Below are 17,086 nucleotides of genomic sequence, written 5' to 3' on the forward strand. Positions count from 1 at the left end.
AGTGAACATTAGGAACACAAAAATGAACATAGTATTCCAAAACAGAGTCCCTGTCTAAACTGTATCTCACCTGTGGCAGTGCAAGGTGTTCAAGAGAAGTCTGTATGACTGGGACAAGTATAGGGCAGTGCTTTATTTTGAGGTCACATAATAGCCTGCGACTTGTAGGCTTTTTGAACCAGGATTACAAATGCACAGCTATGTCTTTCAATGAAGCTTAGCCTTTCTTCCATTACTGTTTCACTGATCCTAGTACCAACCTGCATTCTAATATACATGCACATATACCGTCAGAGCAGTAACTTTTCCAAAAGTCTTTCATTGTCTGTCCTCACTTCCCACTCCAACCTTCACAAGTTGAATAATTTAAATAAATCTAATCTCTTCTCCTGTAGGAACCTTTCTACATTTTAGACAACTGCATCAAAAGATGTGTGATCAGCAGGTCAAGGAAGGTGATTCTATCCCTTGTACTCTGCTGTCTTAAGACCCTTCCTCTGGTATCCAGCTCTGGGGCCCCCAAAAATCAGAAAAACATGGATCTGCTGAAGCAAGTAGTCAAGAGAAGTGTCACTAAGATGACTGTGGGCTGGAATACCTCTCCTATAAAGATGAGCTGAGAGAGTTGGGGTTGTCCAGCCTGAAGAAGAAAACTCCAGGAACACCTTACAGTCCTATGGAACATAAAGGGTGGCTACAGGAAAGATAGGTAGGGACTCTCTACTGGGATAGGACAAAGGGGAACAGCTTTAAACTGAATTACAGTACGTTTAGTTTAGATATTAGAAAGAAATTCTTTCCTGTGAGGGTGGTGAGGCACTGGAACAAGCTGCCCAGAGAAATTGTGGATGCCCCATCCCTGGAAATGTTCAAGACCAGGTTGGATGGGTTATGAGCAATCTGGTCTAGTGGAAGGTGTCCCTGCCCAAGGCAGGGGGGTTGGAACTAGATGGCCTTTAAGGTCCCTTCCAAGCTAAACCATTCTATGATTTGTTTCCTTTCCTCCCGGGAAAGGGCATTGGAAGTGCCATGACAATACACTTACTTTGCTTGAATACGTTTTAGTGAAAGTAGAGTTTAAGTTTTTGCATACAATCATCTTCAGGATGTCCAGTTTGACTCCAATGTTTTTCTAAAATATGTTTTGTTAAAAAACCTTGCTTCTGGAGGAAAAAGTATCTGGAAACTTTTGATCTTCAGGACTTGAAGATCGAGGAGGGTTTGAAGAAAGTTTCATATGGTAAACACTCCATAAAGGTGACCAAATACAAATACATGCCTCTCCTTGCCCTTAACAAAACCCTGAAAGCTTCACGGTGAATACATGGAGACTTAAACTGTTCTACAGTGTTTCTGCCTCCACACCTCACAGAGCCCACAGGAACTCTCTTGATTCCCAGTGAGTTTATTTTTATTCATTTAATTTTCACCATGTACTTGAAAAAGAAAAAGTCCTTCATCTTCACGCTTCTCAACTTCAATATGCAAGCTTTCTGCCTCAGCTCCATTAGATAAAAATGAATTCAGACAAAATAAAAACATTTCTCAGATGCTGTATTGATGCCAGAACTTCAACTCAAGTGTTTCATTACTTGCAAAAGCAGTCAAAAAAGCACTGTGAATATAATAAAATGAAATTGGTTTCATATTGCTCTTAAATTCTAAGCAAAAATTATTCCGTTTTTTCCCAAGTTTCATTTCTATCAACATGGCATACTGATACACAGAGGAAGTTTCAAATGAGAACACATAAATAGAGGCGGGTAAGAAAGTGAAGGTAAGTTTCATTCCAAGTGGCTGCTGCTACTCCTGCTACAACAGAAAAAACACATCAAATTCAACGAGGCTTGTGGTCTAATCCATGACCCTGTCATTTAAACTTTAATTAATGTTTAAATAGAGCTGAACTAAAATAATTTATAATGTCGGTCCATATATTCTGTATTTAGAAGGAAAAAATGTGACAGGATCAGATCATAAATTATTTAATATTCTGTATAAAATCTCAATTTAGAGTGAAGCATCTGAAAGAGCATTCCCAGTTTAAAAAATATATTTCATTATTGTTGCAAATTGTGACAGTTACTGAAAGCTGACACAAATGATGCCTCATCTACTAATTGTGTGTTAAGTTTTTCAAAGGCCCTTCTAAACAGTTAATGTAACATCAGCATATATACATATCCCAGCTAGAAGTATGAGTCTAATTAATTCTACATTTATCTCCAAGGAGAACAAATTAAATGGCTGGAACAATACTGATAATTTAGATTCTGAAACAAGCAAGTAATACAAAAAAAAGATATCAAGAATTATGCCTGAGGAGACAGGACAATGTCACTCATACCCATTAGCTGGGAATGAAACGGTTTTTCCACAGTTTTGTGACACTAAACCAGAGCAGAAGAAAAATTTTGACACAGAAACATCAAGAGGTAACAATCACACATATGCTTTGTCCAGCTGTATCGGCTCTTTTCCTTTAGCTAGTCCAAGAAAAAAGGAGAGAAATATTTTAAATGTGTAAAGTATTACCAGCAATTCAAATTCTCAAGTTACCTCAGTGAAATTATCCTATAGAAATGTAAACATTTGTGCAAAGCAGTAACCTGATAAGAGTTACACCCAAACCAATATACCTCTGCTTTGCTCTTCTCAGCAGCAGCTTGCAGAGAAGGAGAGGATGCCAAAGGCTGAGCAGCATCAGATGATGATATCTGTACAAAACAGAGGAAAGAAATGAGAAAGAAAATAAGCAAGAACAGCTGGGAAGTGAGGGAGCAGAGGTGGCTAAGAGACATGATTTTCATTCCTTTTCTTTCAATAATTTTGGTGGTGGTGATTACACAACATAGAAGAAACATAAATAGGAGACAAAATATTTGATCCTTTTTTTCTGAGTACAAGATTTAAAGGAAATCTTTCAGGCAGGAAAGTGTGACATATAATGAAACTCACCAGAACAGAATATAAGCAAATGAATGTGGATAAGATCATATCACAGGCCTAAGAAAAATAATTAGGTTTCATCCATTGTTCAATTTTTATCCAGTGTAACTACTGAAATATTAATGTCCTGAAGCATGAAGGCACACTGTCCCAGAGGAGGGGGAGAGAAGAAAGTGCCTTTGTTCTTGTTCAATGTAACAGAATACTTTTATTAAGAGGAATGCAAAATAACTCTGGAAGTTATACATTAATTAAAGTTCTAATTAATTCTTCTCTAAGAGCACTCCAAGTACTTAAAGAGCTTAGGGTTAATATAAAGCTGCATCTTAACAGTGGGTTGACAGACCTCCCAGACAAGTCATACTTCTTTTCTAGGAATTGGTATGTAAAATTGGTATTAATACCACTAGACTTCCAGAATTATCCAAATAGTGGAAGTTATATATGCTCAAGAAAACAGGATTTCTCTAAATGTATTTTCATACATCTTCCTATCCTATTTCTCTATGCATAGTTGATCACTTTAATGGAAACATTATCTTTCTATTGCCTTATTATAAAAATGCAACTGAAATAAATTTTCCAAACATGTAGAAGATCTTCAGAGCTATAAAGCTGACACTTCTAGATTGCCTTGTATCACCTCCACTATACAGAAGGAAAATTTAGAAATAAATAAAGCTGTTACAGATCAGGTCATTATGTTGGGCCAAAATAACCAATTTAGATGACATGTTTTTACTCAGCCTAAAAAAACTAGCTTGCGCTAAATGGAAACTGAAAGCTGATAAAAAACCCCTCTCTACCTTCATGCCTAAACACCCTTTAATTCTTACAGAAAATCCTACCAGTACCTTGGCTTATATAGCTGGAATATTCATAGAATATATATATTTATTATTTTTACAAACTCAGAAACTTCGCCTATGCTGGAAGGTGGTGTAGAGCTTTAGGTAAGATATTTATAAGATTTAATTTTAAAACCAAATTTTACCTGCAGAAATATGAAACAGAATCCTCATTTCTAAATTTACTGTTTTAAAATCCTCAGGTTATTAGCAGAGTTATGGATATATTTGCTGCAGTGAAGCAGTTTCTCAAATGGTAGCATTCTGTTGCTATAGGAACATTGGGATCTTGTTTATTCAGACTGCACCACATTGTAAAAAAAATAATGTCAGAAAAATGATAAGGTAACTATATAAGACACTGAACTATGGATTCTAACATCATGCTCCTTACTAAGATCTCAATGAAATGCAAATATGTGAAATTCTGATAATGAAACATCTTAGGTATACTTTCAAGTTGCTAAAGTGTGATTCTTGGTTTGGGTTTGCAGTGTCTTTCATTCTGTTGTATGCTTCAGATTTTAGAATTTAAGCTTGATAGCTCTCACAGGTGAACGGCAGGTAACAGCTACTCATTACACAGAACCAGGTAAGCAGAATTTCATTTGGGGGTTAGGGGAAAAATGAGCATTATAGATGTTTGCATCAATTTCCATCCTCCCATAATAGTTCTTCTCAATCTGCATACCATCTTCATAAATTAAGGGGTTATCTAACCTAGGAGAAGGTAATCCTATGAAGGGCTGAAAGCAATTATTATAGTTTTGATAATCAAGTAGAGAATCATAGAACCAATAGAAAGGTGTCATGCAAGCTATAAGCAGAAGATAGAGTGAAATGCAGTCGCTATCTAGCATGGGATATATAACAGGATGCACAAGTTGAGAGATGCCCAAGCGTAATGTTTAAAGACAACCAGCAGCACTACAACCACTTCAGGCAAAAAAGGAGAACTTGAAAGCACACTTCACATATGCAAATATTCAACTAAGCAAGAATACAAAAGGCATACAACTGCAGCTAATCTTTAAGAGAAGACACATTACAATGTATAAAGAACTGATTAAGTTTATATAATGAAAGCAACAGCACGAGGTTGGGCTGCTGAACAGCTTTATCACCACTGCATCATGTTAAATTTGTTATCTACCATGCTGCGCTAGATAAGGAAAGCTGAATGAAAAAATCCAATCAAACTGAGCGGCCAGACAAAGCTAAACATGTGAACATTGTCTACCTAGAATTTTGTAAAAACTTTTACACCATTTCCCAGAGCATTCTCCTGGAGAAACCAGCTGCTCACGACTTGGACAGGTGCACTGTTCGCTGGATAAAAACTGGCTGCATGGCCGGGCAGAATGCTGCTGCATCCAGCTGGTGGTTGGTCACTAGTGGGGTTCCCCAGTATTGGAGCCAGTCCTGTTTAATATCTTTATCCATGATCTGGATGAGAAGACTGAGTGCAGCCCTAGTCAGTCTGCAGATGACACCAAGTTGGGTGGGAGTGTTGATCTGCTGGAGGGGAGGAAGGCTCTGAAGAGAGATCTGACAGGCTGGATCCATAGGCCAAGGCCAATTGAGTAAGATTCAACAAGGTGAAGTGCCAGGTCCTGAACTTGGGTCTTTTGGGAAAGAGCAGCTGGAAATGTGCCTGGGGAAAAAGGATCTGGGGGTGCTGGCTGACAGCCATCTAAATATCTACATCAAAATCCAAGACAATTTCCAGGTATACTTCAAATTCAAGTATAAAAGTACACGCTGATCTACTCTGATAACATGTTTGCACTATGCTCTGGAAAGTTGTCAACTAAGACATTCTTGATTATCGACACTTTAAAGTACCAGACAAAACCAATGGTGACCCCTGCAACCAATCACACATACTACTAGAAAAAGAATAATGGTGATGTGCTTGTGTGCATTATGAACGTACTGCAGAATGACAACTAGCATTCAAATATATAATTTTGATTTTTAACTTAAGAGTAGTTGGGTTTTTGATTAAGAAGTTAATTCAGGATTGCCTAAAATGGAGAATGAAAGCAAGGAGCTGTTTCTTAAGTTTCCATATTTCTTGTATGTTCACAAAATTTCTACTGCACTTCAGACCAGAAGACTTGCAGTCATTTAATTTTTAGCAATTCTTGAATCTCTTTCCATTGTGTGCATCTTGGGACTCCTTTTTAGAAAGACAATACAGCAAAAATAGCCACTTTGCATAATAAAGCTCAATACTGTCTTTAATGAATGCATTATCAAACCATCCAGAAAGTTTGCAGTTGAAACAAATACAAAGGTGCCCTCGAGTGGCCAGTTTATACACACACAGTATGCAGGGAAATAACCTAAACAAAGAGGACTACTCTGCTTTCATTTGGCAGGCTTTAAGTTCAGCTTCAACATATGTTTTTCTTCTTTTAGCAGACTTCTGACTTTATTACTATACATCTCCAATGAATGTTGACAACAGTAAAATCAGCAATTTATCTTAAAGCAGTAGCAATTACAGACTGCTATTAGATGCACATAAACACAGAACCAATTGCTTGATATTTTTAAAGAGGTTTATTCTTGAAATACTGAAAGGAGTATAAGAATAGTAACGTACTATCAATAACACTTACCTACAAACTTTAGGCTTCTGGTAAGGTTCTAAAGTTCTTTAGGCTAACTGGTAAGGCTTTTTTAAAAATTACTAAAATGTCTCCCTGTGCTGGTTTTGCTTGGGGTAGAATTAATTTTCTTCACAGTGGTTCGTATGGGGCTATGTTTTGGATTTGTGCTGAACACAGGGTTGATAATAAAGAGATGTTTTTGTTATTGCTGAGCAGTGCTTACAAGGAACCAAGGCCTTTTCTGCTTTTCATACTGCCACACTGGCAAGGAAGCTGGGGGTGCATGGGAGGTTGGGCAGAGACACAGCCAGTGACCCAAACTGACCAAGAGGATATGCCATACCATATCACATCACGCCCAGTATATAAAGTGGGGTTCGAGGGGGACACATTCAGAGTGATGGTGTTTGTCTTCCCAAGTCACTGTTACGTGTGATAGGGCCCTGCTCTCCTGGAGATGGCTGAATACCTGTCTGCCCATGGGAAGCAGTGAATTAATTCCTTGTTTTGCTTTGCTTGTGTGCACAGTTTTGCTTTCCCTACAACCTGAGTCTTTATCTCAACCCCTGAGTTTTCCAGCTTTTACCCTTCCAATTCTCTTCCCAATCCCACTGGTAGGGGAGTGAGCAAGCAGCTGCCTGGGGCTTGGTTGCCAGCTGAAGTAAAACCACAACACTCCCTCGTTCAGTGCTTTAATGCTTGACACCCCATAAAAAGGTTCAAAGTCCCATGTTTTACAAAACAGAGCTGTAGTTGGCCTTTCAAAGAAGCCAGTACTGCTCTTCCATCAATATTATGAACACACTTGCCACTCCTCAATCCCTTCAGAGTGATTGTACCTTGTCACAGGAATAGGGTGAAGTTTAGGCATAGGTTGAATATGTGCAGAGCTACAGACATTCACAAAATTTACATCAAACAGAGATGTAATTATGCACCGTTCTGGCAAATATAGATATATTTAATAGATTTGAGTACAAAATATTTTTTCCAACTCTAAACAAGAACATCTGCACCTACTGTTGCCCACTTTTTTTTTAGATTATTTAGCTTTTCCTTTAGATATTAGAGAGAGTTACCATGGCTTCATTAAAGGTTGGTACTGGATAAACAAAACAGATGCTTTTAATCTCTTATTGAAGCTCCTTCCACTTCCCCTGTCCAGCCTAACCAATGTTTTCAGTATAATAACTGCATGCACCAGTATGGTTCAGTATCAAGTGGTTGGAAAGCAGATTTCAGAAGAGGACCTTGTGGTCCTGGTGGATAAGTTGGGCATGAGCCAGCATCACGGACTCACAAGTACAAGAGAGACGTGGGCACACTGAAGCAAGTCCAGCAAAGGCACCATAAGATGTTTAAAGGACCAGAGCACCTTTCAGACAAGGAAAGGCATAGTGAGTTCAGGTTGTTTAGCCTGGAGGAGAGAAAGCTGGAAGGGCAGGGAGAGGGTAAGGAGCAAAGACTAAGGCAGACAGACTGCTGCCTGTGGTATCCAGGAACAGGACCAAGAGGCACTGAACATAAACTGAAATACAAGAAACTCCACTGAAACATAAGAATAAATTGACTCATTTGTTTTTAGTGTGGAGGTGGTTGAATACTGGAACAGGTTGTCCATTTCAGGTCCATTCCAGCCCATGCTATTCAGCAATTCCATAATTCAACCCGTTCTAACAGAATGATCTTGAAAATAATTTATCCCCCTTTCACTATCCCTGCTTCAAGTCATAATTCTTGTATAGTATTTCAGTGCTTCCTACTGATGCCTATCTTGATTAACATATTTTAAAAATACTTCATATCACTTAATTCATAGATTTTTCACAGACCACTGAAAAACCCGCTAGGGTTGCTGCAATACTGGGAGGGGTAACTGGTAACCTCTCTCCATGACAATGACGGAATGCTTCGGAATGATAGCTATTACAAACTTACTGTTCATGTACCCTGTCATATCCCAGTTTATCCATCTTAAGGTGCCTACATAACATAGTACTTAGTGCAGTAAATGTGTTACAGATTTAATCTCCTTTAAGATAACTTTCTGGAAGGTGTGCCATCACAATCTCTTAATGAACATCACATTTTAGCCAGTTGCCTAAGTTCATACTTGTTAAATTATACACAATGTCTTAGAAAAATGTGGAAAATGTTCCTGCAGTGAACTTAAGCCATAGAAAACATCTGCTTCATACAAAATTCACACGCTTTCTTAAATACAGAAACTTTGTTTAGTATTCTAAAACATTGTCAGGACGTGATAATATATTCCCACTTCATGTAGTAGAATAGATTGTAGCAGTTCATAATTTTTGAGACTGAAAGTATCTGGAATCTACTTAGTTGATTCACCATCCACGCTGAATAAGGCAATTTCCATATGCATTCCCCTATATACTTTTTTGTATTAAAAGCTGTAGAGATTGTTTGTGATGATACCTGCATCTGCACTTGGGCAGCATTACAGAACTTTGATTTCACATTTTTCCAAAAATGATGGGCCAGAGAACTCTGAAATCTATACATTTTAATAGATTTTAAATATTTTTTAAAGTCAAGCTACTTTTAGTCAGCATTATTCTAATCTATATTTGATTTTTACTTAATTGCATTATTCTATTTAAAATGTAACTAGTCAATAAAACCACAGGTGTTTTTTTTCCCCATAGCTTTATTCTGCATTGCTTTTCAGTGAACCACAAGAAAAAGAATTTAATTTTTCATATTTGCATATTTTTTATCTGCATGTTTGATGGCACTACTGGTTTCTGCTCTAGCTAATTTTGTTATTGTAGTGTGCAATTCTAAAAACCAAATTTAGTAATACAACAGTCTTGTCAGAAAACAAAACATCTCATATAATTAAGAATTAGAAATAAAAAATTTGTAACAAAAGATACATGAATTCTGACAACCAAAAACTGAACCTTCACATATACTCCTGGGCTCCAACAGACGGAATACATTAGCAGAGATGTACTGTTAGACAAACCTGAAAAGCTTTTGAACTCGATAACATTAACCTAAGAGAAATATCGTACTGCATGCTTTAAGATTATCAAAACAACTTTTATGCTACAGGAAGCTTTCACCACCATGAACTTGTAACAGTGGATGAGATCTGGGAAAGCCCCTTAAATTTTTAAATACCACTTCAGTGAAATTACCACGTTAAGGAAAGTGATCCTTAGGGCATAGCAGCCTGTTTCTGCACTTCTGTATTATCTGCTTATACCCAGAAGAGATTCATTTTACCAAATTACAATATACATATGCATCTCCAACTTAAATTGGTCCTAATCCAAGCAGAAAGTATTTCTGTTTCAAAGGTGATAATGAAAAGGGTCCTAAAAAGCTCACGTCACCCCAACAATGCTAATTTTGATTAAAAATAGGCACAAGGTGCTCTCTGCAAAAGTAAGTCAAGAAATCTTCCAGAAGAGCTTGCCCTGGTGTAGCACTGACACCCCATTAGAACAGTTCACAAGAACTGTTTTCGCTTACTGTTACTCCTGAAAGTATTGTATTAGCGAGTGCTTTGATGCTACCAAAACACTTTGGCGGGGGGAACTGAAGGCTACAAGTAGGAAAATCCCCTTTTCTCCACAGTTGCCCCTCAGTTCCCAGGGAATTTTAGCCACCTTCTGGTAGGGCAGGAAGAGAGAAGGTGTCTCAGATGTTATCAGGACTGCAAAATAAAGTTTTAGAAACTGTCACAACACCCTGCAAAGGGGCATGGAAACATGTACTCCATAGAACTCCCTTCTTCACTCCATTCTTCTCAAACTTCCCACAGACCTCTCTATGTGCTGGAAGCGTCATCTTCCCTGACAACAGTATCCAGAGGAGAAAAGGTCAGTAGGAGACAGGTAGAATGCAGGTTCAGCTTCACCATTTCTTCCTCTTCCTTGTCAGGGAAAGATGATCACTGAATACAATACCAGTCACAGCACTACACAAGCCTGTGAGCTGGGTCAGGGCCAACAAATGTAACCCAATATAAGCACCAGACGACGACTGTAGGTGCTACTGTACTCTTAGGATCTCAGCATAACTGTGATTTCAGACTGCCCAGGTCAAACCTGATCACAGAATTATAGAATCACAGAATCAGTTGGGTTGGAAGGGACCTCCGAGATCATCAAGTCCAACCCTTGATCCAACACTGCCATGGTTACTAGACCATGGCACTAAGTGCCACATCCAGTCTTATCTTAAAAACCTCCAGGGATGGAGAATCCATTACCTCCCTGGGCAGCCCATTCCAATGCCTGATGTTTGGCGGCCTTGAAGAAATGCAGGTGACTGTGAATATGCATGAGTCATCTATTGCTAAAATATTTCATAATCGGACTTTGTTCCTATCCAAAAGAGATTATGTCATTTACATTAGTCAGTGAAAGAAAAACCCAAGTAGGAAGCAAGTACTCAGCAGAAACATCCATCTCTTCAGCTTGTCTGGATTCTATCCTTGCTGCTATGACAGAGATTCATATTAGACTGCAACACGATAAAGCAAAATCTGATTACTCATTCGAACATATTAAGGCAGCAGTGAACTACTAAATTAGACACTAAAATTCTCTGTTTAGAAATATCTTTGGAGTCTTTTGAACTTTGTAAAGAAGTACAATTTTAAATTATTCTTCCTATTTTCTACTTTGGAATAAAAGTAAAGAAGGGTAGCTGACAGTGTAATTCAAATCCCAATCGTATTTTACCTTTTAAGTGAAGCAATTTTCCCCCATTTCAACAATGCTTAATGAAATACACTTCTGCAGTTCCCAGGTTTGCTTTTTTTTTTCCCTTCTAAAATGAAACCATCATTCAATGATCCACTTTCTCAGATGAGAAAGGCAGCATATACTCTCACTCTTTACGCCCACACCTATACTTGCTTCACTGTCCAAGTTCACCGCCTAGTAAGATGGAGAAGTAAGCTACATGTTAGGCCATACTTACATTATCTGGGTATAGTTGTATTATGTTCATGCATAATATTTCAGCATAAATACAAATATATAAACAAAAATGTATTAACTAGATTGTATGTCACAGAAATAGATGTATCAAAAAACAAACAATCAAAAACTAACAAGCCTGTGAACTTCAGCCAAGGTAGACATTGTCAAAACTGCTTTGCCAGAAAAGCCCTCACCAACTTACTGCAGCGAACACACAACTACCTGATTAAACAGCTGGTTCACCATATTGCCTGTGTGCTACTACAGTGCACCTCACTGCAAGCAACAGTCTGGAAGTCAGCAGAAGAGGGGCTCAAAACACACTAGGATTTCTCATAAGGGTATTACAGAGAATGAGGCAAAACAATGTCACCAGGAAGAGTCATACTGTTTTATCCCCATAACATGGAAAAATATATTTAGAAAGGACTCAAAGTATACTGCTAAAGAACTACTCATCACTGAAAGAGGAAAACAGAATATAAAGAGTCGTAAGCAAGCTACTTATTAGATCATAACACTCTGCTGTTATGAATGTAATAGACAATGTTTGACAAACTTACAGAACCTAGGAATAACCTTCAAGAGATACAGAGGAAAGCAGTTAGCTCTGTCTCAAAAAGTTTTGACTCTAAAAGACAACATACATAACGTTTCCTACATTTCTCTTACGTAGCTTTCAAAAAAATAAGTGACAGAATTCTCAGTGAAACTGTTTACTTACATTGAAGGCATTGACTGCATTTTTATCATAATACTTCTTCTTTTCATACTTATCCCTGATGAAAAACTCCACAGCTCTGGAAGTAGCTAGTTTAAGGAAAATACGCATTCAGATAAATAGTAACATTAACCTAAAAAGCTCATGGTTATTCAAATTCAAAAACTGCACTAGATTCTTGCATCTCATTTTGTAGTTTTAAAACAGCAGAACAAATCACTCTACACAGAACAATTGCTATTGCAGTGTCCAAAATGAACTTCTTTTTACTACAGGGAATTAATCAGTTTAATCTTTTAAGAAACCAATATGTAATATAACTCAGTGTTCCACAGTTAGGACATTTTCACCTGGTATTTATAATCTACCTGGCTGTAGTACTAAAAATACTAGAACAACAGTATTTATATATGGTAAATAATTGTAGTTTACCATCTTAACTTGGGAAAAATACTTTCTCTTCAGAGAAAAAAAAAGGTGAAACGTATGTATCTGTTCTCTGATTTGCACAAGTTACACCATGTATCAAAAGCTTGTACTAAACAGCTCTCCCATATCCAAAAGTCCTCCTTGAGAGTCTCCTGTTACAACAAACATCCCTGTGGAAGGCAAAACTAAAACACTAGTGATAAAAAGATATTGAAGCAAAGATGGCAACAGCAGCAAGCATATTGATATAGAAAACCAGAACTAGCAACTCAGTAGCTCAAATACAAAAAGGAAAAGTAGTTTTTCCTCAATTATTCTCTCAGCTTCATAAAAGCAGCTCATCCAAAGCAGTGTAAACACTTTAACTTTAGTAAAGCTGATTCTTTGGTATCTGTAGAATAAATTTTAATTAATTTGTCCAGCAATGGGATTATCCATTCAAAAATTGTAATTGCAACTGTGGAAGCTCAGACTCATTGCCTCTTAAACTTCCAAAGCAATTTGGAAAGACACTTTAGCTCCACATACTACATTCTAAGATTAACACTGAGCTCGGTCCCTTCACTCTGTGCACCAAATTATTTTGTCAAAAATCACATCTGGTTTCAAACAGTATGCAAGTATCACCTGAAGACACTGTTTCATAAAAGTTACAAACCCCAAAACATTCTTTTCTACCTCTTTCCAAATATATCTAAATTCTAAAGGGTATCTTGAGCACTTTGAATATACAACTATCTTAGTACTAATACTGCATTATCCTTTATACTGTCATTTTGAAAAAAAAAAAATCAACGTATATTATTAAATCACAGATGAATGGAAGTTGTGTAATATGCACCTCCCACAACTTTACAGATGTAGTTAATTCTTAATGGGGTTCCCTCAAAAAGTTTATTTCCAAATTGCAGTGCAAATTATTGGATTATATTAACTCAGTGGGAGGAGAAGATAGAGAAAGGGACTTTAATTTTTTTCCCATGCTTTTGGGTTGCAACTGGATAACTGTACTAAAATATAACTAGTACAGAAGAGAAATGATTCAAAACTTGACTGTTATAAAATACCCTTGAACAAACTAATCTTTCTTCAAATAAAACATCTTAGCTATTTGCCACAATTAACATTTTCAGACACCACATTCAGATTGTCGAGTGTTCTAAGTTTTGGTTGCACAGACTTTAGGCTTAGATATTTTAGGTCTTTTGCATAAGTATTTCTGTATTTTTAGTAGTTGCCCAGAATGCACACTTGATATTTCAGACAATTAGAAAGGTTTAATTTAAAAATTATTAACATTGAATCATAAGTATTTAAATTTCATGGGGCTTATTTTTGAAAAAATATCCACCTTATTCAAGTTACCCCTTCAATATGCATGAATTTTTGGACCATGCCTAAGTTTCTTTAGATCAATAACCTACTGTGTTCTGGCTAACAAAAGAATTTTAAGCAACCTCGACAGATGCCAAAACTTAAGAATTGAGTAAAATGAAGAGACAAAAAAAATATTCACTCTATTCTTGGAAGAAAACATTTTCCAACAGGAAACTAAAGCTGCCATAGAAAAAACCATCACAATGATGCTCAAAGTTAGCTTCTACACTACAGCATCCCTGCCAAGTACAATGGAAGAAAAAAAAAATACTTTAAAAGGTCAGTCTTGTGATTAAGAAGCAGATGTGATCAGGGATCTTTAGCAAAAGATTTTGTGCAGATGCCACATACACATTTCTCCTGTGTGTTCACTTTACTACCTAAAAAAATATAAGTATATTATAGTGCTACAGGAATTTACACACTAATACAGATGAATATATACAAAACTGATCATTACATGCAAAACATTTTCATAGTTCATCCAAAAGAACATTCAGAACATGAGAATATTCATAATCAGAACACTGGTGATATACAAAGCTAATTTTGTAGTGATACAAAGAGCAAAGAGGAAGGACAAAAACCACCCATACCACAACAGCTTGTCATGAATGCAAAGTAGGTAAGTAGATGCCAAGTTATGGGGAAATTGAGAAACAAAATAGAAAATGTTGGCATCACCTGTCCTGGTACTGCAGTTTTAATAAAGAAAACACAAGCAATGAAATATATTCAGTTGACTAAGTCCACCACTCAGAAGCTGACAACTGTTCAAAAGGGTACATAATTAAGTATACAGTGTGAACAAAGGAATTTTGCTCCTACTTCTGAAAGTCTAAAAATTAGACTTTGGGCTTGATCTGACAAGAAAAGCTTAGAGTAAAGCATTATTACTTCTCATGCAATAGCACCAGTGAATTCAAGTTAGCTGCAGTAAGAATAAAATATACATCTTCAAGATCCATTTTTGAGTACGTTTTAGTCAAAGTATTTCAGTCCTATGGCTGAAATAAAGTTCTAGAATATTACAGCTAGAATACTACAGTGCTATCTGGTTCCAGTTACTTTTTCTTATGGGGATGTATGTTTAATTCAAAAGCTACTAGAATATGAAAAAATGCATCTGTTTTGCTCAAGTGCATTTTATAAAAAGTAGTCTAACCCTTCAAAAAAAAAAAATCTTCCAGCATAGCATATCGAGCATAGAATCTAACAAACAGAAGAACCAAAATCACTTTTGGACATCGGAGAATATTCAGATCCAGTTACAATTAAGTCTGTTTATCAGCACCTGTAGCCTGTATCAGTATCAGGAAAAGAGAGTTGGGTAAAGATTCAGCTCACTCAACACTAGGTGTTTAGGATCTCATTACAGCTAAAGAGTTCCAGGAAGATCAGGTGAAGCAAATCCTACTGATGAAGTAACTTCACTAAATCAAGAAAAATACAAATCTAAGGTAATACCACTATATATTACCCTAGTGATTCAGTAAATTAAAAAAAAACGTATTTTTTTGAGAAAATTTATTTATTGTCAGTAGATAGTTTTTCTTCCAACCCTTTCCTTCCAGGTACATAGTGACAACCATGTCCAAACACAAGGGGTGGCCATCAGAGAGGTTAGGTGTTTTTTATGTACTCCCATGCTAGTCACCCAGAGAAAGAAATCCATACCTCACTTAAGTAAGATCCAATGGCTTATTTACTTTACCATTCAGCTCATTATTTCCTGATCAAATGCTTCTAACTTCAGCTGACACTTACTCAAGAAAGATAGACTATTCAAGAACTCTCTAGCATCACTCTACCTTCTACATACAGGGAATTTATGAAGTCACCTCTACAGAAAGCAAAAATAAATGGGGCTTGCCAAATCTCATTACAAAGTAGATTTGCAATAACTGAAGTAATTTAAACCTTTTCTGAACTGTTCTCAACTTCCACTCTCATTTCTTATACAACAATATCAATGAAATAAATAAGATGAGCTGTCAAATGTAGCAGTTCCTTGAAACAGTCATAACATCTAAATTGCATTAAAAGTCATTTCAGTGTGAAAGTCGGAACAAAAAGGATACTGATCTGTTTGAGGTCTTCGGAAGTTCTCTGGCAGATTAGCTTCATAGAGTAGTCTTGCTTTAGTATTTCCCATTTCCTGCATGCACTAAGGAAAAGCGGTAGAAAACAGTTAGTTGATGTCCATCAATACTTTAAATCCAGAAACAGTCAGAATGCTATTGGTGTGCTTAAATGACACTACAAGCTTTTAACTTGGAGATCTCTCTGTTGCCATACACCTTGGGAGATGCTACCATGGCACAGGAGGGCTGCCTGTCAAGACTTGCTGGACGAAAGCAAAAAACACTGATGCTGTTTACAGCATAAACTAACCCATCCTGGGAAAGACAGGCTTTCATCTCTCAAGATGGCTCTTCAGACCAGGAAGAAAGGAGTAAGAAAACTTGTCTGATGGTAAAAAAAGGCTTCAGACTGGAGAACGCCTAGAGAAGTCAGTGCTTGGTACACCAAAACAACATAACCAGGAATGATGCAGATGTGTGAATGCTGCCTTACTGTCAACTACTGAAAAGGTTTACAATACATTTTCTACAGATACAACAAAGAAATAGCTTCCTGAGTCCCTGTGGGAAGGTAGAATACCAATTTCTGAAGTGTTTGGAACCTAAAGTCATTACAGTAGAAATATAACACGTTAAGAACTACTGTGTTTACAAAACATTTAAGTTGGGCATGATGATAAATGCAAATCCTTTCAAAAGTACGCCTGGCATCCCTGCCAAATTGGAAACATATTTAAGATATTTTACCTGTATTTGTTCTGGTGTCCATTGATCCAAGTTGACAGACTTGACCCTTGATATATGGACCCCAAGATTTCGATGTATTCCCGCACATCTGATGCAAATAAAAACACCAGTGTTCCAAGAGGCCCATCTTGGACCTAAGAGGAATGGGGAAATAAATCAGTTATTTTCAAAATTCCATATACTGTGGAGATTTTCTTTGGCAAAATTCCATACTGACAATCTGAATCAACAAGTTTGAATAAAGGCTCATAGCAGTGTCTCTAGGATATGTATTACTTTAAACAATCTCTGCTGTTAACAATTTTATTCACAGATTTCTACTTCTAAATAATGTCACAGAACATTA

At 36.9% G+C, this 17,086-nt stretch overlaps 1 protein-coding gene across 1 annotated transcript in view; it reads right to left on the reverse strand.

Annotated features, from left to right (window-relative positions):
* Nucleotides 1–17,086, reverse strand: part of SMAP1 (small ArfGAP 1) — an 88,668-nt gene that overhangs the window by 45,126 nt on the left and 26,456 nt on the right. Inside the window, 4 exon segments of the mRNA XM_029962834.1 lie at nucleotides 2,640–2,717; nucleotides 12,107–12,182; nucleotides 15,991–16,076; nucleotides 16,741–16,874. Of these exon segments, the coding sequence (XP_029818694.1) occupies nucleotides 2,640–2,717; nucleotides 12,107–12,182; nucleotides 15,991–16,076; nucleotides 16,741–16,874 (374 nt within the window).

This window comes from Manacus vitellinus, unplaced genomic scaffold, assembly GCF_001715985.3.
Source record: "Manacus vitellinus isolate BGI_N305 unplaced genomic scaffold, ASM171598v3 scaffold_4_pilon, whole genome shotgun sequence".
NCBI lineage: Eukaryota > Metazoa > Chordata > Aves > Passeriformes > Pipridae > Manacus > Manacus vitellinus.